This window comes from Oreochromis niloticus, linkage group LG5 (assembly GCF_001858045.2).
Source record: "Oreochromis niloticus isolate F11D_XX linkage group LG5, O_niloticus_UMD_NMBU, whole genome shotgun sequence".
Taxonomy (NCBI): Eukaryota; Metazoa; Chordata; class Actinopteri; order Cichliformes; family Cichlidae; genus Oreochromis; species Oreochromis niloticus.
Genome location: NC_031970.2, coordinates 9090717 through 9112993, shown reverse-complemented (window position 1 = coordinate 9112993; position 22277 = coordinate 9090717). Strand labels below are relative to the sequence as shown.

Here is a 22277-nt window from a genome sequence, read left to right as displayed (position 1 = left end):
GAATCATATTGTAAGAAATATTATCTTTATAACAATACTAGTTAACCCATAGCACTGGTTTTCCCCTCATTAATTTATTCATTTATTTATTTTAACCCCAAATCATTGGTGCCGCACATACAAATGAACCCGTATTTATCACTGCTCTCTCAGGGATCCCAGATCGTCCCCGAACCCCACCTTGGGTACCTCGGCACTCGCGAACGCTTATGGGCGTGTGCAGACGGCGTGCAGCAGCACTTGTGCGCATGTTTCATGTCTGGATGGTGTAACGGCGCAAGTCTTCATTGCATGGGTTGATGTCCAGCTGGAAGAAGCTGCAAAATAAGAAGGAATCGCGCAATAGATCGGACACTCCGACAAATCAGGTGGCATCATGAGCAAAGTGCAGGGTGGGATGAAATGTGTGAAATATCTGCTTTTCGCTTTCAACATCATCTTCTGGGTAAGTCCGCTTCGGTAGCGGTTTGCCAAGAATTAACGTTGTTTCTGTCTGAAAAAGCCGGATCACCGTTTTTGATGTTTGATGGTTATTTATTTATGTTTTGCTGTTTTCTCTTTAGGAGGTGAAATTGATTCGCTTTATTTTTTAAGCGACATGGAGTTGCCATGTGAAAAACCTGTTTGTTCTCAGCCTTGTTTAAACGTTCAACGTCCCGAAGGCTAAAAGTCCGTCTATTGATATTATTTGGTATAGCTTTTAAATACAACCGCTTTTGTTATTCCGTACAGAGTTAGGAGTTAATGTTGTCTGGCAGACCGCCTCAATGCACCTGCTCTGTTCACACCGTCTCCCTCTGACTCCACACTGTTTCCCAAAATTCTCAAACCAAACCTCAGTTATATAACCCAGTCTTCTTTTCATCTCCGTTCATTAGTGGCTGCTGCTTTAGAGCTGGTCATGATTTATTGTTGCACCAAGTACATGCTGCAACAAATACATCAGAGCTACTTTTCCAACACAGATCCCAGTTCATGATTTGACGTTGAGGTGTGACTTTCCTGCTGCAGGAGTGTGAAGGGTGCTTTTTTTACATGCAGGGTTAATCTATTTGGGGAACATCATGAAAGGTTTTTGTTTTGGTCTGCAGTCCTGCTCAGATAAGATTGCCTGTGACTCAAATTCACTTTCGATTTTCTGCCAATGACTTCTCATATGACATAAGTTTTTTTTTTCTTGGTATTTAGAAGGCTAAATGTGTCAGAGAAGTACTTTTAAGCTTCCAATATTTTGTCAGTTTGAATGTAGGCTGTAGTATGCAACCTTAAACATTGGATCAAGATTCATTCTTTTTGTATTCTTTTATTTTAATTATTCTGTGTGAATAAAAGAATATAAGTATTCCAATAAGGTTTAGGTTTCTCTTTTTTGTTTTCTGTTCTGTTCACCCCACAAATGTATCTCATAAACTTATCAAGGCATGAGCTTGGGAACCACTGTTTTAGAGTGCAACATCAAGGAAAACTCCTACTCCTACTTGAGGCTGCAAAAAAAAAACCCCTTGTTTAACTATTATCATTTTCAATCAGTGATGTGTTTAGATAAATAGATAAATTTATTAGGTCATTAACGAAGAGCCTGTTTGGGTTTACTCTTGTTTCGTTTTCATTATGGTCTCTTGCAAAAGATACTTAATATTTTACTGCTAAATGATACAGTGTGAGTTTAACTGGCTGCATTGACTCATTTGTGCTCTGTAAGACGATCACTTGTGTCATCCAAAGTGACAGCAGCCTCTTTGTTTGGCAGTTTTGGGACTGAAAGCAGAGCTGTTGTGGTTGTAGCCAAAAGGGGCGTACAGTACGCTGTCATTTTGGGGTGCAGAGCCAACAAGCAGCCAATGCCAGTGTGAGTTACATCACCCAGGCACTGTGAGGCTGGCACAGCCTGTGGCTGAAATGCACCATGGGAGATGGACTGCTGATTCTGATGCTAATTCTTGTGTTCAAATGTGGTACTTTGATGGGCCATGAGGATGCATGGGCTGTGGTGCAGCGTGGCCTTATTTTCAATCATTTTATTGTCAGAGTACTTCACTAACAGAAGACACTTCCACTCTTTAGTGTGGGTGAATCTGAAGAGCAAGTCAGGAAAAGGATCTTAGATATCTTCACCAAACAGAGTGTTACTGAAGATGTGCTGCTTGTTCATAGAACTGTGGGATTCCATGCTTTTACAAAATTTTGAAGCTGAATTTTTTTTCATCTGCATATTACTTAAACATGTGATACTTGTCCTGAAAGAACATATAAGAAATATGGTTAGGATTAATAAATAACTATGACATATGCAACAGCTTTTACCCTTAATCCACATTTGTCCTTTATTCTTTCTGGCTTTGTTCTTGGATGTTTAAATTAAATAATGTTATGTAGGAGGTCAAAAGGATTAATTTTCTCAGAGTAAAACCTGATTTCAATCAAATGTGTTATGGTAAGTCAAGCTCTCCTGGAGAGGAAAGATGCTACTCAGCATAGATACTTTTTTTGTCCCCCCAGTTGGTTTTGTTTGAAAAGTCTCTTGAGAGGTGAAGCATCAACATTCTGAAAGTTTTTCAATAGGAGGGGAAAAAATGGCTGTGAGTATCATTAGCCACTTTAGCATCACCTGTAGAATCGTATCTACCTCATGATTAAAAAAAAGACATGAAAGTGCTCACTGTTTAACTGTGAAACTATTTCTGCACAAACAGAAGAACTGCCACTCACCAGTCATCGAATTCAGCAGTACTATAAAGTCACAAATAATTTTGATTTTATAATTTATCAATCCCCAGGTGTCTGGATTGTTGGTGCTGGCGGTGGGACTGTGGCTTAGGTTTGACCCAAACACAGTGGAGGTCCTGACAGGCGATGGCGCCCCCTACACCTTCTTCATAGGTATGTCAGAGATTCTATAGCCTCATGCATATGCCTGTCTCATCCTCTGCAGAATAGAAAAATATATGTGGATGATTTAAATCTGATCTCATCACATAAAAAAGGCTAAAATTTAAAATGGATCCAATTATTCGTACTCATTTCTTCTCAGCAGTTCACCATCTTGATGGATCTTGATTACACCATCTTGATGACATGGACCCCCTTGAAAATGAGATGTTACATCCCTACATGTTTATCCACATAAACTTTCAATGTGTAATATTTTAAAGATGCTCTAAAAAAATCACACATACAGATAAGTAAATACACGTGTACACATGCGTACACATGCGGATGAGACTGAATAACTACTGTTGTCCCTTACGGGTATTTTGATGAAATGTAATGATAAAGTTACAAACCCTGGTGAATTTCCCAGGATATTCACCACTGCCACTGTGACTGAAGAACCCTTCAAGTACTGCTAGTGTTAACGACACTGAGACATTTAACAGCCACATTTTATCTTCAGCGCATCGAGATGTTTTACTTCTTTGCACAAACCACAAGGAAAGTTGTTTAATAAAACATGTCCGCAGTTACTAGACCTGTTTAAAGGAATTTGTCATTTGAAACCCTCAATTCTTCACTTTCACTTTGGAAGTGGCTAAAGTATGCACACAAAGGAAGTGAAATGTGATAAACTGATTGAAACTTTCCATTAGTGGCAATTCTCCTGTTCGTGGGATACGAAGAAATTCAAATCTTGACATAAATGCTTATTTGGTTTTGATTCGACTGAAATAACATAAAAATGACCAGTCAGAAAAATGTACAAACGATGCACATGCCTTTAGCTGATTAATGAACAGCTCTGTCTGTTTGCTGAAATATCGTATAAGAGTGTCTTTGCAAAGCTCACACAGTAGATTATTAAAACATACAGTAGACAAGACAAACAGCTAGTGTTCAGCACTCCATACAATAGGCCTTCTCTCTGACAGTGTGTGGGAGCTGATGATTAGAATGAAGCCTATTCTTGTTACTCCCGTTTAAGCCATGACCTAAAATGGTGACTTCACTTCATCAGCTCTCTGCTTTGCCTTCGTGGAACTGGCTGCCTCTCTCAGGACATGAGTAGCAGGTTGGGTGGGGCCAGTGACAAAAGACTATATCCTGCTGGCAAACCTAGTAAAAAATGAAATTAGAGCACAGAAGAGGGGAGGGGGAAGCAGCACAGGGCAACCAAAGGCAGTGTTTTCGATTATAATTATGATCATATTGCCAAAACTACAACCTAAAACATTTCAAGATACAGTAGAAAATAAAAAGTACCATGTTACTCAAGTCATCTGTTGATGCAGTGTACTCCAGATGAGGTAACTTTTCTCCAGCTTGGTTTTATTTGATATACAAATATCCTGGAATTTCTCTGTTACTGTGTTACATCATTATGAGTCATTTTAATCAAATTCTCTGTCCCACTGTTCTTTACCGTCCCCTCCTCACTTTCCCATTTGCAGTGATTATATTTCTCACTTTAGGTTTAGCAAATCAAATGTAATGTGAATTTGATTTTCTTGATTAAAGAACATTAGGAGTGCAGTTAAAACTGGAGCATATGTTGGTCTGATCAATATTTTGGAGGTAAAATAGCTGATTAAAGAACTGGCAGAAACCCTGGAAGGCTTCAGAAGGGAAGGAGAGAGCTAGACAGAGAGTTTGTTATTGCCACCTCTAAAATGAGATGCTATGACTAATTTGTAACTGTGCGGAAAAAAAATCTCAGAGGGTGGGTGTGATCTGGAAATCTTGTTTTTCTGGCTACTGTACGAGACAAACATGCTTCACAAACTGGGTAGAGGAGTATGCTGATGGCAGGTCTAGTTGTCAGCCAGTTATGAGCCAATTGCATGGCTGATATCATCAGTAGGGATCCTCTAATACTAGTGGGCTCCCAAACCCAAAACTCGTGTCTCCATCATATAAATCTTCTACTCCTCCCGCCTTCTAATGCAGATGTTTGTGGCTGTGTTAAGATGGCGCCAAGATAGTTTGTTGGTAGTCCACATAAACCAGCAATGTGGGCTACACTGTGTAGTGTTTTCCCTTAAGCTTAGTCTCTGTTCTAGAAAAAACTGAGGTTATAGCATACAAAGAATTTCTTTGTAGTGAAGTCAAGCAGAAAGCTGACCAAGCCACAGTCTGACTTACTTGTGTGTGGGGTTTTTTGGGGTTTTTTGTGTGTGTTTTTTTAAATTTTGCTATGTTTTCTTATTTGTGGTGAATTCCACAGTTGTTTCCTTCAGTGTCATCAAACTAACTGTTGTCTTTCGGGGAAATAAATGGAAGTGCACCTCCATAGCCTCTGCATGGGCTGATTTCCCACAATTCCTCCTTCTGTAAATGGACAACACAAGCCCATAAATCCGGCGTTTAACTGGAAACACTTGGGTTCTGCAGAGGATCACTTTGTGCCTTTGCAGCCAAACATTATAAGCTTCCTGGGCAAAACAACTGACTGTTGCTCCCACTTCTAGCAATGAGACTAAACAGAGTGATACCATAATAAGGCAAAGTGGCAGCATTCTCTCTGAGGGTTTCACTTTCCATTCTATCACCTTTGTTACTCTCTAGTGTGTAAACAGCCATTACATGTGTATATAAGATAGAGATGGAGCTAAACTGAGAGATGTTACAGATGTTTATACTCAATAATTTGTATTTCTAAAAGATACGTGAAGCAGGAAGTGCACTTGGCATGTGTCTGGTAGATGGTAGATATCTCTGGATTTAATAAGTAAAGAGCAAAGAGCAAATATTAAAGTCAGTGTATAAGTGTTGGGAAAAAATGAGCAGCTGAGATCACTTCTGTGTAGACCATTTGTATATAAATTGAAAGCTTTCATGGTCCATTATATTTTCCATTGCTTACCCAGACAACTTTCTTTGAAGCTCTGTATCCCTCTAGATCCCTTCAGCTCAGCAGTGTATTCGCCTCATCTTTACCTTCCCTTTTGTCGCACAGCAAGAAAACAACAGCTTGCATTTGCCCCATGTGGATTAATTAAATTGCTGCAGTGGTTGCTGCCTGTGTCACCGATTAGGCCCTTAGCATGGACCTAAGGGACCTGCTTGGTGTATAGTTACAGTGTGAGGGGGCTCAGTAGCAAGGACTAGGAGCAGGGGAGTAGACTGTGAGGGTGACGTCACTCAGACTTGAGGAGAGCATAGATGGTGGCAGACGCAGTTGAAATCTGCAGCAATCAAGCCCTCTGAAAATTAGATTTTGGAGGACAGATGGCATCTGTTTACTGCTTCACCCTGCAGGAGCATGAATGGACAAAGTCTAAGTAACTGGAAACCTTACTAATGCATCAAAAGAGTAAATTGGAAGCATTGTTTCTCAGTGGGCTCTCTAGGCCTATTAGTTTTGTTTCAGATTTGATTATGATTTTGAACAGACTCTGCTATGCCTTAGACAGCTACTCTATATATGGACAGGACTTCAAGCTATTTCTGTAGCTGCCCAGAGCAGGAAAGAGTCCAGAACTGTGTTTTGTTCAACCCACTTTTTAAGTGATCAGAGATGCTATAATGTAACATTAAGAACATAATTCATTTGTGCCAGAGATTCTATGTTTCAGATCATGAAAGACTTCAAATTCTTTGTTTAAAGTAGCCTAATAAATAAACTGAATTGTGGGAGTCTATTCAGAGATGTTCTGCTACCAAAGATGCTTCCACCTACAAACACAACACAAACAATCCTTTTATAAATTCTGCTCCAGCAAAGGCAACCGTTGCATCACGCTGCCACCCTCAGTGGAAACTATAAACTGCAGCCACGTGATACTGAGAACACCATGATCAGATTCTTCTCATATGTCTTTCACAATCTTCTTGTTTATAAAACATGGCAGTGAATTTTCCTTTTTTTTCATTTTAAATGCACTGATCCATCGTCTGGTCTCTCTCCTCAGCCGTGTACATCCTTCTTGGTGCCGGTGCGTTGATGATGGTCGTGGGGTTCTTAGGTTGTTTTGGGGCCATTCGTGAGTCTCAGTGTCTTCTTGCATTGGTGGGTTCAAGTGCTCAAAAGCGTCACCTCTCATTGCATTTGTATTATTTTTATATTTGTTTCATTGAGGCTTAAATTGATAGTACCGTTAAATTGGTACTAACACTGAAATAGCTTGATGTGCATGCTTCTGATGAATGATCGCAAACATGTATAGAATTAGGCTGTCTAATAACAAATGAATAATAGACAAATATTAACTTTAGTTTAGTGTAATCTTTTTTATTTATTTTTTTTACAACAAGGCCCTTGTTTTTTCCATTTGTGCAAAAGAGCAGAATTATACATTTCTTTCTAAGGAATTTCAGAGGAAATCACCAGGAACAACCCCCAAGATTGTTTGGCCAAAAGTTCTTCCCCAATAAATCAATCAATCACTGATTAGTTTTTGTGTTGGGCTTGTGTGGATGACTCCCACTAGAGGACGATAATAGTCCCTGTTTCTGTTCTGCAGTTCTTTGCTTGCCTTGTGATAATCTTTGGAGCAGAAGTCACTGCTGGTGTGTTTGGATTCTTAAACAAGGAACAGGTGGAGTTATTTGATGATTCAATGCAAAAATAACAAAAATATTCTCAGTTTTTTTAAAATCCCATAACAAACAACCTTTCTTCTTCTTCTTTTAATAACAGATTTCTGAAGAAGTCCAAAAGTTTTACAGCAGCTCCACCCTCGACACCAGTCCAAACGGAACTGCAATAGTAACGAGTTATTATAAAGCTGTGAGTAAAAATTCGCCCTCATGTTCATGGTTGCAATCAATACCATTAAAATCATGTTGTGTTTTTTTACTTTAATTATATTTGCAGCTGAACTGTTGTGGAGCTTCCACAGTGGAGCCAAAAGGTGAATTGTGTGCAGACTTTCCAGAAGATGTCAAGGTAAACCCCTCTGCCTGCAGTGACACTTCATAGTCACATGATGGCAGTATAACACCATTTTAAAATGAAGCACTATTTGCTTTGATGAACCTGCTTTGCTGTGTGCAGAATATGATCACTATGAATGTTTCTTGCTTTTTTTGCTTGATATTAGGACTGCATGACTGCAATAACAGACTTCTTCGATGAAAAGCTGTATATCATTGGATACATAGGGATTGGTATTGCAGGAGTAATGGTGAGAAAAGTTTGAGTTTATGTTTTTTTTTTTTAAAAAATTTTAATTATTTGTGACCGATATTCCTCAGGTAACCACAATATGTGTCTCTAATTTCAGATTATAGGAATGATCTTCAGTATGGTCCTGTGTTGTGCCATCAGAAACAGCAGGGAGGTTATATAATTGGTGAGCTGACCCCCCTCCCCCAACCGTCACCTGATCATATGGTTATACAGCCCTTCATAATCAACCTGTCTGCATGGGAAGGGAAACACCAAAGTTACATTTCACAGTCACTTCTCTTAGTCCAAACAAGTGCGGTGGGGAGGGCCTCCGAGTATCACAAAGAGAGAACAGCAAATCTCAATGCTCCCACTTATCCACGGACCACATTCAACACGATACGCTGGATCGTTAACGTCACACCTTCTTCTTGAGTCCACCAGCACTGAAATTTATTTCCCTCTTCTTTTCCATAACACGTGCTTTGCTTTTAGCTCGACTCTGTGACATTCCTCACTTTTAACATGTCTTTGTTAGACTGCCGGTGCTCCGCAAAGGCCAAAGTGCTGCAGTTGTAGATGCAACACAGCACACAAAGCCTTCTTTGACACAGGAATGTTGTGACTGGGGAGTATTGCTGTAAATATGGATCCTTATTTTCACTTTGTGTGCTTTAGCATTTTGAGGACTAGCCTGCCTTTGCAGAGTAAAATTCCGTCATGTGCCTATTTATTTAGTTACGGTCAAGCCTCCTACTACTGGACTGTTTGCCTATATCTTGTGATTTGAATATGTACACTGCACCAGTGCTTGCTTCCTGTCACCACTTTCAAGTATTTCTACCGTAAAGCACAATAGCTGAAGTGTAGACATGATATGAAGCCAAAGGGTTAGGATGGTCTCATGATAAACTGCGGTGTTGTAAATCTCCAAATTCATCTGACAGCTAAATAATGCTTTGTGCTGACCTCTTCTTGAGCATGTTTGGGATGTAACAGTGAGCTAGTTTGCATTTTGTGTGAATTATTGTGGATGTAAATTTTGTTGGTGTGCCAATAAGATGTGAATTATAGAATAATATAGTTTGTCATACTGTTAACCGTAATAAAAACATTGGGTGCTTTTATTTACATGTTTTCAGCTTCTGTCCTCTGAGGTGAATAACACGTGTGCTTCTTATAAGTGGAACAAGCTGAGCGGAACTTCATTGTAATTTGTGGTTAGTAAAGTTCTTAAACACCTCAGCAATGTTCTGCTTAGGTCCACGGATGACAGATTTCAGTCACATACAGAGCAAGAGTTAAAGGATGTTGACCGATAATACTATTTACTGAAAATACTAGTGATGGTAGTATAGTCTATAAATCAAGTTTATAGAAAATATCAAGTGTCATGGGATTTGTGAAAAAAAAATATTGCATGGACTGGACAAAATGTCTCTACACAAGGCCTGCTTAGTTGCTCATACAGAGAAGTGGGGAATTCCACCACATCAAGGCATGTTTTACAATTTTCAAAAACAATAATGAACCGTCAAAGTGAAATATTACTCTGACTTCAACTTCCCCAACTGAAACAGTCTTTTGCAAGACAGTAGGTGTTAAATACTGTTATATTTAATACCTTTGAAAACCACTTTAAACCCAAACCTGATGTCCACAGCCCACCAGCTCGAAATTGACCCCACTGTGGACTTTACACTTGTAAAGGTTTTTAAATTTATACCTAAGCAGGCTAATATACCTCTTTAACCCTCTTTAACCAATAGGTTTTTTTGCTTAATCCACTTAGTATCTTTAAAAACTTTCTTATATGAAAAATGTGACTCAATATTGTTTTGATTTCACTTGTTCTGCTGAGATCTGCCGTTAGTTAGACTAAATCATTCACCCCAGCGTGTGAACTCGCTCAACCGTGACTTGATGCCCTCCTGGTGGTAAAGCTTCCTGAATGTGTGGATCAGATTCAGTCAGCCTTTTTAACAAAAATAGCACAGCCTTAACTGTAGCTGGATTGCATGATACAAATTTGTAAAGAAAATAGCGCTGTGTGCTTCAAGTTCTGGCTGTCGTTTGACTAAAAACAATTTTCAGCATCTGGGACTCCAGATATTTGATTTATTTAATACAATGTTTATGGTGAGCCTTGGTACACCCCCCTCAGTTCATTCACTCTGAAACAAGGCAACTTTCTTCTGATTGGGTGTGTGCATGAGATGGCCTTACTAAGGATATCAGTATTCACCCATGTCAGCAGGAGTCCAGAGTTGAACAGACTCTTCGTAAAGTAACATTTAGAAAAATCGAATGTAGTATGTTTACATTACTGAATATGTCATAAAGCAATAGTTCTTAACTACTGCAGTTATTCAGAATACCTTCATAGCCCTCAGTATTTAGTCAATCAGTACAGACTGGGTACTTCAAATTTTTAATAATATACACAAGTACAAAAAGCCATTACAATCATTGGTATGTAACAGTCTTTTTTTCCTTTTTTAAAAATTAAGCTCACAGTAACTGTAATAATGCTTATATTCTGTCAATTTTGCCTTGCAGAATCAAAAATACATTTCAAACTGCTTTGTTAAGGCATGAATCACAAAGGACCTTCTGGGTAACATTTCAGGTGAAATATAACAAGTGTGATGTGTACGTGGACAAACATAAAATGTGCATGATTGCATCTCAAGTTTATGACTGATGATAGTTCACATAGCACTAACCAAGTACAGCACTAATGTCAAGTGTAGGACACGGCTTATGGTTTGATAAGCCGTATGGTCCCCATTTCATTAGGAAGGTTCATGATCATTTAAAGTAAACATGTACACAAAGCAGTTCACAAATAAAGCCTTTCCAGCAAGTTGTGTAAACTGGGCCCTGTGAATCACTTTTCAGACTTTTGTTTCTAGATTAAGGCTCAGCAACATGAGACAGCAAAGAAGGAAAAAACACATAAAGTACTACAAACTCTCATAACAAACTACTTTAAATAACCTCAAATACAAGTTTTAAAAAAAGAATAGAAAAGTCGTGATCAAGAAAAAAAAAAAAAAAAAAAAAAAAAAAGGTCCGTCTCTTTGGAGCAAGCTCCCTTCCCTCACAGAGGGAAACAAAACAACTGTTTAGGGTCAAGAAAGGCCCCAATGCAGTAAAGCTAACAGCTTCAAGCGCAAACACTGGCTTCAGCCTACTGAACAAGTAACAAAAGGGTTTAAGTGCAACACCATGTTCTGACCGTAAAGATAGTGAAATCATAGGTCTTTCTGTCTACTTGTTTTTCTTGCTGTAAACTGAATACATGTAGCAGCTAGGTCTTCTACCAGGTCCCATGCATAGCTAGTCAGCATGATGATAAGGTCTCATGGTCCTAAGAAGCGCAGGGGTGAGTTGTCAAGGATGTATTCACCAACTCCAACAAAGTACATAACCTGTACAATGCCAAACAGAGGTGCGATGACCAGAGCCCGGCAGCCGGCACCTTTCAGGAATGCTGAGGGCCCCTCCTTCTGCATTATTTTACTGTCAAAACAGAGGAACGTGTTTATTCATACACACGAAGGAAGGAAAAGAAAGGAAAAAAAAAAAAAAAACAACAACAAAAAAAACAGTGCAATTTACACAACTGTAAAAGTGATTCACTGTCATACCTTACACAATCCACCACTCCACTGTAAGTCTCCTCACTAGCCCCTTTGTTCAATGACTGCAGTCTGGTCTTCACCACTGAAAGGAGAGAGAGGGGTGGGTGGGATTGTTAAAATTCCAGTGTTGCTAAGAAAACTCAACAGGAGACAACTGGGTGAAACAACTGGGTGAACCAGCTGGGGGGGGGGGGGGGGGGGGGGGCAAAAGAGAGAGGGGAAAAGAAAAGAAAAAAAAAAAAAACCAAACAAAACACCTCACCATCACAGGGGTTAACAGCCACCGCAGCAGTGGATCCTGCAGCACAGCCTGAGAGGAAGGCCCAATAGAAGGGTGACGACTCCTCAGGACTGGGTTTGCCCAGGCGATTCAGATTAGCAAACAATGGAAAGTAAACAATAGAAAAGGGGACATCTCTGGAAGAAAGTAAACAAAAAAATTTCAGACTAAAATCCTGGTACAAAGTTCAACTGCCCTGTCAGGTTCCCACATAGCTTCTCATCAGGACGGTAGAGGTGATTTACCTCATCAGTGTGGCCCCCAGACCTTTGTAGAGCCCCTGGATGCCATGCGTCTGGAGGAGTTCTTTTGCGATCTGTGTAGCCGACACAGCTCTTGGTGCAGAAATGACCATGCCAGAATTGAAGGAGCGACTGAGCACGGCATTAGTGGCCACAAGCTTTGTGGGAGTCATCATGACTGGTTTCTGTTGTTGGGCCGCTGTGTAAAAAACAAAACAAAACACATAAGATATATAATTATAAATGAGGAAGAAAGCTATAAATGTAAATTACTGACACTGATGCATTTAAAAAGGGCTTTGCATGCTCCTTACCCAGTCTGCCTGCATCCTGTAGTTGTATCTTGAGCATTTCCATGGGGGTAGTAACAATGACCTGGCACGTGCCTGCACCACAGCCTGCCAGCATCTCTTTGAACACTGTCAACCCCTTTCTGTTAAAAGATCAGACATGTTTTAAGTAAACCAACTTAAAATTAATTAATTAATTAATTAATTCAGTCCATTTCCAAGAAGGTCCTCTCACATGATGAGTATGCTTACCCGTCTTTGGCAAGGTGGTGCCGGAAGAAGTCATTGGCAGCCAGCTTGATTGCCTTCTCAGGGGTAACCAAGGTCAGATTTACAGCAGCACCTGAGGAAAAAAAAACAAACAAAGTTAGCACTGAAGACACAATCCAGCACATGTACAAAAACATTCCCCGCCACTATCATTACAACATCAGAATGTAAAGACTTAACTGTACAGTTAATTTACACACAGACAAGACATATACACAGCTTAATTGAACTTAAGTAATAATTGTGGAGGGGGATTATGTCAATTAAAAACAAAACAAAACAAAAAAAAGAATGTAAACAAAATATCAGGAGGAAAATGAGAAACAAGCATAACAAGACAACATAAGGAACAATAGGGCGATGAAGATCCAGAGGAAGATGCAAACACGAAATCTATGAAGTAAACAGAGTCAGGGTGTGACAACAAGGAACACTGTGTAGAGAAGACTTCAAGAAAGGAAATATATCTTAGTGACAGGTTGCATGTCAGTGAGTAGGTTAGTGATGACAGATAAAATAAATAAATGTTAGAGAAAAGACAGACTGAATCCTTGACTATGCATGTGAAGACTTTGAGCAAACTTAAATGTTCTGTGGGACTGAAGATATATATCTCTCTTTAGTTCACCACAGATTTGTTTGCAAGCTCAACCAAAGTCTGCAAAGACATTTCATAGTCCGGAAAACAACAATAATCCAAAAGTGGACAGGACAGCAAGAAGACAGCAAAGTAGTTACTGACAAGTCAAATTACAGAACAAATAGATGGCAAAACAAAAACTTGAGCCTAGAGTTTTAAATAGAGCAATATTGTAAGAACCATTTAATGATTTGCCTCCAGCGTGGCTGCGCCTTATCGGCTAGCCTTCAATATCCCAGGGGGACCCAAGTCTGTAATATGAAAAACACAGATGCAAACAAACATTCCTCACACAGACTGAGACCCAAACTAAAAGGTCTCCAATTTCTTTGCAGACTTCATGTTTCCTTTTCTATAAGTGATACACTAATAATGAAAGAATGTGCTCTCTTTTAACAAGTACAATATTACATACTATACTACAGTGAATGTAATACTTTGCATGAGACCAAATTTGACAACTTCTCCTTTACAACTGGACTAAGATACACACATATATATATATATATATATATATATATATACACATATACATATACATATACATATATATATATATATATATATATATATATATATATATCTAAAGCATCCAAACACAGCTAAAATGCAGTCTCTCACTACTTGTTAAAACAACAAGTGTGCCCAGTGGTAACCGTATCAATGTTAACCTCACAACAGAGAGCTTACCCTCTCCTATATTTAATCCTCTTGCAGAACTTCTACCTCTGCTATCCTACTGCTTCTTAATATTCAGATATGTACAAGCCTTACCTCTGTACATTCCAAAGTATCCCTCTGATCGAACTGTCTTGACAAGGCAGTCCATCCTACAGAAGAAAGCAAGGTAAATATTACCGGTGTGACAAAACACGCCAATAGTTCATTGAGGCAACAGGGGCTGGACTAAGGAAATTTAAGTGTCACAAGAGGACGCAGTTCAGTAAATTTCCACTCTATAAAGCCATGCAAAGTGAGTAAAATGACCTCACTGGAGAGGAATTTCTTAAAACCTACACAGTCATTACAATTCAATGCACAGCTGTCATTGTGAGATCAGTATGAATAGCCCTGACTTACACTAGGGCGTGGTAGGTATAATACCTAGGGGTTGTGTGTTGCATAAATAAACATTAAGCAGAAATACTCACATGCTTTTGTAGACTTGCTGACCTCGTCTCTGATTCTGCAACCTGGTCTTTGCCAAGTCAATGGGGAAGACACAAGTAACCCCAACAATGCCAGCAATGCCGCCATTAATGAGTTTGGCTGGGAGGCTAAAAAGAGACAGCAAAATATAAATAAATAAATAAAGTCACAACTTTAATGATGCTGTCTTTATTCTTAGAATTTTGAAAGACAGACTATGATTATAAACTGTTTAGAATGCTAAAAAGGTATACTCCAAAGATCATCAGTTTACAATTACATGAAACACAAAAGCAGAAAATCATGCTAAAACAAGTCACCAAGATTGTCTAACCATTATGAAATAATGAAAACATTTATACCACTATACCACATATACACAGAATAAAAGAATGCACAAAGCTTACCTGATCTGCTGCTGAGACATGATAAAGTGAAGGTTTGAAAAAGTGACAAAGGAAGATGTATAAAAAAGTAAAAGCAAAAATCAGGTGATGTAGGTTCAGGTGTTCTTCAGTGAGGTGAATGAGTAGAGTCCTAGACAGAGAAAGTAAAGGGAGTTACTAAGTAGGTTTCCAAGTAGTCACAGACCTTACAGAGAAGCTTATCCCACCCACGAGGGACTTTAGGTTATCTATGTGCCTCACAGTCACAGGACCATGATGCAGCGGATGTGCTATACTTGCACTATGAGTAGTGCAACCCGTGGGCGTGTTTAAGCTCACATACCAGCACTCCATATATGGGCGTAACCATCGTTCATAAAGTTAAGATTCAAATCTGGCGGCTACTGCTGAATTTCTAAGTAACTCTTTCTGCAGGCCGAAATGCAGATACGTTGTATTAATGTGAGTTACCAGGGATAATATCTATACAAATCAACGAGATGGCGTTTCCATGCAAATATATCCCACTACAGAGTCATTGCATTAAAAATTATAATTTAAAAAACTGCACTGGCCAATGGAGTTTATACTATTTATAATACACGCTCTGGAAAAAAAGATCTTGACTACCGCATTGTTTTCAGTTCCACATAAAGAAAGTGGCTTTTGAAGGCTACTGTCATTGAGACGCCCATTCATTCATCAACGTTATGAGAAATAACGAATAAACTGGAGACAAAGAGCCAAGCAGTGAATTTAAAACAATTTCTAAACTAACTGAATATAAATTAATACGGCTCAACTTACCAAATAAATGATCTCGCAGTGGTGCTTGTTTGATTGTTTCGAGCGAATAGTCAGTACTTCTGTCTCTTCCGCTAGTTGAAGCGCTAATATATCTGAGGGCCTGAGTAACTGGAATTTTCCACTGGCTTTTTTTTAAGGGGGTGGCGCTTATCTGACTGCCGCTTGACTTAAAGCCAATCACAAGTTTCTATATTGTCACTTTATTTTGATTGGAAGATAGGTCCATCAATCATTAGCTGTTTGACCAATCACAGCTTTACACAGCTTAAGCCCCAAAAGAAAGAGCCTATTGTTCGTCGAGTTTAAACATTCAGTTTTACAGAAACAAAGCCTTAATGTTAGATTAATTTAAAATAGTTTTTTGTTGTGAGAGATTAGCCCATTCTTAGTAAAGAAGTCCTTCCCCATTTCTCAGAATAATCTCAAGTTAAAATTGGATCAATCCCATTAAAATCGTCATGGCTTTGAGATCTGTGAAATGTGCTGCCCGACTGCTAATGGTGTTATTCTATTCGATTCGATTCGATTCTACTCTATTCTAGCGCTCAGGGGCAACTATGGTGCTTCCTTAAATGACTGAACTTGTTTTTATTTCATCACAATTAGCCACTGTTTTCTGCTGAGCAGATCAATATGTTGAATAGAAAACACATCATTAGTTCAAAAAATAAAATGAATTGTTTATAAAAGCTCATGGACTGAAATATTTATAAATTCTGCTTTCTATTTTCTACTATCACCACTCACAGTCAGGATTTTCTCATTACTTCCCTTCAACAAGATAGCCGTGGGTGGGAAAATGTACCCCTTTCTCTTATCAGTCCTAGAATAGGTTGAACCATGCTGTGATGAGCAGGTCTGACTGTGTCCAGCTGCATGAATCTGATACAGAGTTTCACTGAAAAGCTTTGTCAGTAAACCCTTTATTATATTCATAAAAGGTTTTCATGGTAAAATTAACGTGGCCTTATAGTTTAAATGAGGAACAAAAGGCAGCATATCAAATTACTCAAAGGAATGTTTCCTGGTTTTAGTCTGAGCATCTAGTACATTCTACAGCCAAGGCTTCAGGTTTTTACAATGTATGTTTTAACAACATCATTTGGAAAATTACGGAGTAAAAGATCTAGAGGCTTTAAAGGTGTGGACACATACAGTCATTGGGACACATCCCAAAAACCAGGAAGTCGTTTACCTCTGACACATACAGCCAAAAAAATTCATAATAGTGGGAGGTGCATATACCTCGCATGTCATGTCAGTTTGGGCAAGCGATTGTCTCTTTCATAACCACCATATAGTCATTTCCTCTCTGCTCACTGTTCACTGTAATAACTTGTAACAACATGCCCTAGTGATGATCATCTGGTCACTCAATGATGTTGAAAAAATGTAAAGTTGAATCATACATGTTAGTGTTACTGAAACATAGAAAACCACAATCTTTTATACAGGTAACATGGTGTGAAACTGGATTACAAGAATTTCCAAAGAAAAGGTTAGGGATCACCAAAGTCAGGTGGATATGTAATATTTATGCCATGAATAAAGATATTTCACAGAATAAGTAGAATGTCATTTTAGAAGTGGAAGTAAGTTTAGAGTCAGTGGAAAAGGTCACTAGAACAAATCATAATACTTTCTTTCATCATGCTCAAAACAGTTAAATGAAGATAAAAAGACAAAAAAAGACAACTTCACATGAACCCATTTCTGTACAAATGTGTTTTAAGAATTGATCTAAACAAAGTGACTGATTCTACAAACTTTGAGAACTAATTTTATACTAAACTGAAGTGTTTGATAAGCAGACCAACCACCAATGACTTTTCCTGGACCCACTGATGATTACATTGCAACAAAAAGTTCTCACATTTTTATCCAGCTGAATAAACACAACACAAGCAAAACTTTGCGTAATCGGCATGTGCACAACATAGCTGGTTGCTTTGTAATGCTGACAGAGGCAAATTCCATGCTTTTATCCGTTAGGGTATTCAGGTTTTCAAAACTACACGACAAACTACACACCACTACAAAATTTCAGCCAAGCACGTCAGACCATTGTGCCATACCAGACTGATTATTCTGGAGTCATGTCTGGTCAAATTTTTATACTAACAAAAATAACTCAATGTGATAAAAACATTTTACCTTCTCAACACATCAAAATTAGGGGGGAAGGGGGGCATATGTAGCACAATATTTCATATTTAGTGATAAAGTCAGGGCATTGAAATGCCTCATCTCAAAATGGATAACACTGCGCCATTTTGTCAGCTGACTTTTTGCAAGGTTAAACGGAGTATCAGGTTGTGAGAACCTGTACAAGCTCAAAGCCGACTAGTGGCTCAGAACACCTGTGTCATTGTTGTGTAAATTGTCCTGCTTCCTTGTTTTCCCTTCACAGAGATAAGAGGGTCATATCCTGTTCTTCCTCCAAAATTCTAAATGCTCCAAGGTTACTTCAAGGTTTGAAACACCATAATCATGTCAACCATTAGTGTAGTTAAACTTCTTATAAGGGGTTATGTTGATGAATAAAAGTGAGAAACAGCCGTTAAAGGTGTTTAAATCAGATGTTTTGTTGGCTTTTAGGTCACAGGACTTCTTTTGTAGTTCATGTTATACTCACTTCTCTTTAAAATGTTGTAAAGTGTTAAAATCAGTGAGGGCTGCAGAGCCAATAAAAAAACTTCCATCAGTGCAATGACATTTTAAACAGAAGCTGTCAGAAAAAAAGAGAAATCTTGTTATATATGTAAAGACTGAATATAAGATCACGAAAAAGAAATGTCAAATAGCACCACATGAAAGACTTATCATGCATTCTCACACACTGAATTGCTGGACTATAAATAAGCTGCAGCTGTCCCCCCAAATTCCCCACTGTGCACTGGAAACTACACATGACTACACATAAACACTGCATCAAACTGATAGTTACAGTGGACAAAGTCACACATTAAATTTGGTTTTGTTGAGTCTTTTAGTTATATTGTCTCCCAAAAAATCTAGTAACATATTTTAACAACCTCAAGGACAAGACATTTAACCCTTGTCTCTATAAAATTTCAATAAAAACCGAATGCAAAAGTTTGCAAATCTTTTAAAGGTGACAATATTTTTGTTTAATAATTAAAATGGTTTTAGTCGGGGAATGGTCTGGACTGCAGGCTTAAAACTTTAGCACCCAGTCATTTCTTTCATTAAGCCTTTCTTTTGGAAATAATATGTAGACTCTGGTTTGGCTTTTTTCTTTTTTGTTTTGTTTCGGCTTACCCCGAAAAAGACTTCATGTTAGGACGGTGTTCCAATTCCTGTATGAGTGTTGAGTATTAATGGTTCCTAAACTGGATAAGCAGTTAAGAAAAAGAACGATGTATTGATGAATCACAGAGTGAGAACCCATCCCCACTTTTACTTCTGGAAGACTCTGAATATCTGGGATGCTCTTTTCATACCCAATTGTGTTACAAATTAACCTCAGCTGTTGTTAGACGTTTCCTAAAGTGATCACCATCAGTGTCCTCATTCCTTATGCTTTCTTTTGAATGTTTTCAGTTAAATATGGGCTTTAAATGATTTGTAAATCATTGCATTGTTTTTGTTGACATTTTACACAATGTCATAGCTTTTTTGGAAACAGAGTTTTAGTTGTGTCAACAGTCCGCGGCTTTCCAGAATGACTATCAAGGTAAATATAGTCGGTGATGTTGTGGAGTGTCATGGCCTTGTGCAGTAAACAGAAAGCTATAGTCTTGCACAGGATGTGATTAAGTCAAGCACTGCTTAGTCAGAGAGCTATTTAGAGACTTTAATTCAGTTGTAATCAGACTGTCCTTTTCCGAGCACAATAAGTCTGAGAGTCACGCTCACAAGAGAGTACAAATGGATATATAATGATGCTGAAAACAGAAAAAATTCACTAGGATTAACTCTTATTGTAAAGTTAGAAGTAAACCTGCAGCACAGACATATTGGCTAACAAAGGCACAATTTAAAAAGCTGGTACAATTGGGAAAGGTACAGACAGTACAGATCTGACAGTAAATGATAACGCTTGTCTTTTCTCAGAACATTGATGTTCTGCACTTCCACAACTAAAACAGACATTATGGGAACAAGAACATGTGAGTCAAAAAGGGATGACGTAGTTGCTGTGGCCAGGATATGGGTAGATACGCCGAACAGGCTTGGTACACTTTGTTCCATCCATGCTGGCTCTGTGTGCGCACTCATCAGTGTCAGTCCTGCAAGCACTGCAGTGGCAGCTGAGAGCCACAGGGTAGGTGAAGACAGGGTTGGCTTCAATGGGACAGCCAGGCAGAATAGCAGTGTGGTATTCAACCTTATCATAGGTGCAGCCCCTCTGGACAAGGAAGCGTGGGCCCAGAATATCCCTCATGTTGCTGTCCTGGTTATCACATATAAGCACAGAGATCAAACTAAACGAATGATGATTACATAGAATTATAGATAAAATTGGGGAAAAAGTGCTGGGAATATTTTTTTTAATGTGACTATCTAGCTTAAAGTCTGATAACATTGGCTAAAAAGAAGTGTGTCTTCATATGCATTTATGTATGCCCAAATATTCAGCATGTTGGTAGACGAATATTTGCAATGGATGAATTATGAAGTGCCTTTTTGTGATTTTGTTTTGCCAGCTTTTGTACAATTTTCTTAGTAATTTACAACATTAAAACCACAAAGGAAATTGTAAGCTTTCATTTCAGTGTAAAGCCCATCCAACATCTGAATAATGTCTCCAAAGCATGTATAAAACTATGTAAAAATATGCTAAAATAAAACTAAATAAAACTATGTAAAAATATGCTAAAATGACATATTCTTACTACCTTTTAAATATCTCTTTCTAATATTTTGTTTCATATTTCTTGTCATATAATTTTGTTTAAAATTTTTGATATGGAAAAACGATTATTTACTAAGCACTTCCAGTTTTCAATAAACAAAAACAACCTGTTGACTTTTTTTCTTTTTCATTTTTTTTTTTACATTAGACATACATACATACCCTCGAGTAGCAAAATCCCATGCAGATGGTTGTGTTTATTGCCACACAGAACTCACATTCTGGCTTTTCCACATACAGGGTGAAATCAGTGGGTAAACACATGGGAACAGCAGGGCTAAACATTAGAAAAAAGAGCCAGCAGTTGAACACTGTAGCCTCCATGTTATGTGTCTCAGTCAATCTTAGTCTATTTTGGTCCTGTTTGGGAAGAAAAGGTGAAGAGACCAGTCGACAACATACCAGAGAGATCAGAGGTTTGGTTTCTTGAATATTATTTTCTTACCCTCTGTAAGCGTGAGTCACCTGCTTGATAGATGTGGACACTTGCAGGCCTAATGATGCTCTGAGTCCAAACATCTCTGCTAAGCAGTATTTATACAAACATATCTTAATCTACCTTTACATAAACTGCATGTTATCTATCTGTGACAAAAAACGATCTGTTGAATTTTCAGTCCATTATGTGGATTACATGAATAATGATTTCCTTGGTAAACAAAGTTTGTGCATTAGCCATGTGGCTCTGTGCAAAGTAGTCTAAGCTAGTGTACACTAGATGTCACAAAACACACAAAAGCTTATTTTCTGCTTTAAAGAATGCATTTTTTATTAGAGGGCCATTCAAATTTTAACCTGAGATGTACTTTCTTTAACAAACAAGCCAATCTGTTACTCATTTATGTAAAAATTAACTTGAAAACTTCTTATAATGCAGAGTTGCACACCGGCAGTGTTGAAGTGACACCAAAGAACATACAACAATGTGAGCAGGTCAAAAATCACAACAGCTACAGTCCAGAAATGACACTGGTATAACACAATCAAAAAAGGGTTATACAACCTGATTTTGTATTGCTAAAGCAAAGGTTACTGTAAAGATAGAGAGAATGAATTCCTGACAATAACATCTTTAAAAAAAAGGAAGAGTGCAATTTTCCACCTTCACTTTGTGTCTCCTTATCTGTAATTTAGTTTAATGATTGTCGAACATAGTCAAAGTCTCAGACACATTAAGTGATTTTGCAACTGTTTTGAATGCCATTGTTGTGTTTCTGTGTATCTGTAGCCCACTAAGGTCAATACAAATATACAAATATTAGACAACAAAGAAGTACAGAGCAGGAGCTGGATATACTGATTTCTTTTTTATTTTAGTCAAAGGGGTTTTTTTTAGAGTAAAAGTGTTTTATCTATTACAGTTATCATTAAAGTATATGTATATGGTTAACCTGCTATCATCATTTAGTTTATCAGTGACCAGGAATATTGCTCACAAAATGATTACGATACATTGACAAATTTAAACAGTATAATAAAATTTTAGCTTCCACCTTAAAAGGATCATTCTTTTTCCCCAGCTATTGTTCAAATGCACATACATAAACAGTATAATGCACATACATAATCAGTGCATTTTACATTAACTTTTTAAAAATTTAGAGTAACTGATTCTCTCATAAAAGATGTCTTGAATGAAACCA

At 38.1% G+C, this 22277-nt stretch overlaps 3 protein-coding genes across 4 annotated transcripts; 1 reads left to right on the top strand and 2 right to left on the bottom strand.

Annotated features, from left to right (window-relative positions):
- The first annotated feature begins 209 nt into the window (after positions 1 to 209).
- tspan2a (tetraspanin 2a) lies at positions 210 to 9175 on the top strand. Its single transcript, XM_005458399.4, has 8 exons — positions 210 to 445; positions 2778 to 2880; positions 6846 to 6943; positions 7398 to 7472; positions 7574 to 7663; positions 7751 to 7822; positions 7977 to 8060; positions 8160 to 9175. Exons 1-8 carry the CDS (start codon positions 377 to 379, stop codon positions 8223 to 8225), a joined length of 657 nt encoding a protein of 218 aa, XP_005458456.1. The 5' UTR covers positions 210 to 376; the 3' UTR covers positions 8226 to 9175.
- A 1284-nt stretch (positions 9176 to 10459) lies between these two features.
- On the bottom strand, positions 10460 to 15908 carry slc25a55a (solute carrier family 25 member 55a). Of its 2 annotated transcripts, XM_003453649.5 has the most exons (10): positions 15756 to 15908; positions 14970 to 15099; positions 14565 to 14690; positions 14188 to 14243; positions 12756 to 12846; positions 12528 to 12646; positions 12217 to 12412; positions 11954 to 12108; positions 11698 to 11773; positions 10460 to 11569 (listed from the first exon to the last, which is right to left on the bottom strand). In XM_003453649.5, the coding sequence occupies exons 2-10, from the start codon at positions 14987 to 14989 to the stop codon at positions 11410 to 11412; spliced, it is 999 nt and encodes a 332-aa protein (XP_003453697.1). In that variant the 5' UTR covers positions 14990 to 15099; positions 15756 to 15908; the 3' UTR covers positions 10460 to 11409. The 2 variants fall into 2 exon arrangements, with proteins under 2 accessions (XP_003453697.1, XP_005458455.1); XM_005458398.3 differs by lacking the exons at positions 14970 to 15099; positions 15756 to 15908 and having other exon boundaries at positions 12756 to 13664; positions 14565 to 14651.
- Positions 15909 to 19558: 3650 nt separating this feature from the next.
- Positions 19559 to 21191, bottom strand: tshba (thyroid stimulating hormone subunit beta a). Its single transcript, XM_003453648.4, has 3 exons — positions 21080 to 21191; positions 20797 to 20994; positions 19559 to 20172 (listed from the first exon to the last, which is right to left on the bottom strand). The coding sequence occupies exons 2-3, from the start codon at positions 20956 to 20958 to the stop codon at positions 19894 to 19896; spliced, it is 441 nt and encodes a 146-aa protein (XP_003453696.1). The 5' UTR covers positions 20959 to 20994; positions 21080 to 21191; the 3' UTR covers positions 19559 to 19893.
- Positions 21192 to 22277: the final 1086 nt, after the last annotated feature.

What these genes read in the sequence shown, in the direction of transcription:
- tspan2a (XM_005458399.4), top strand. Translation starts at nt 377, where the DNA reads ATGAGCAAAGTGCAGGGTGGGATGAAATGTGTGAAATATCTGCTTTTC. An exon ending in CCCCTACACCTTCTTCATAG is followed by an intron (nt 2,881 to 6,845) that starts GTATGTCAGAGA and finishes CTCTCTCCTCAG; the next exon opens with CCGTGTACATCCTTCTTGGT. An exon ending in GATTCTTAAACAAGGAACAG is followed by an intron (nt 7,473 to 7,573) that starts GTGGAGTTATTT and finishes TTTTAATAACAG; the next exon opens with ATTTCTGAAGAAGTCCAAAA.
- slc25a55a (XM_003453649.5), bottom strand. Translation starts at nt 14,989, where the DNA reads ATGTCTCAGCAGCAGATCAG. An exon ending in CAGCAAGTCTACAAAAGCAT is followed by an intron (nt 14,244 to 14,564) that starts GTGAGTATTTCT and finishes TTTCTTCTGTAG; the next exon opens with GATGGACTGCCTTGTCAAGA. An exon ending in CTGGGGGCCACACTGATGAG is followed by an intron (nt 12,109 to 12,216) that starts GTAAATCACCTC and finishes ACTTTCTTCCAG; the next exon opens with AGATGTCCCCTTTTCTATTG.
- tshba (XM_003453648.4), bottom strand. Translation starts at nt 20,958, where the DNA reads ATGGAGGCTACAGTGTTCAACTGCTGGCTCTTTTTTCTAATGTTTAGC. An exon ending in TGGGATTTTGCTACTCGAGG is followed by an intron (nt 20,173 to 20,796) that starts GTATGTATGTAT and finishes TGTGATAACCAG; the next exon opens with GACAGCAACATGAGGGATAT.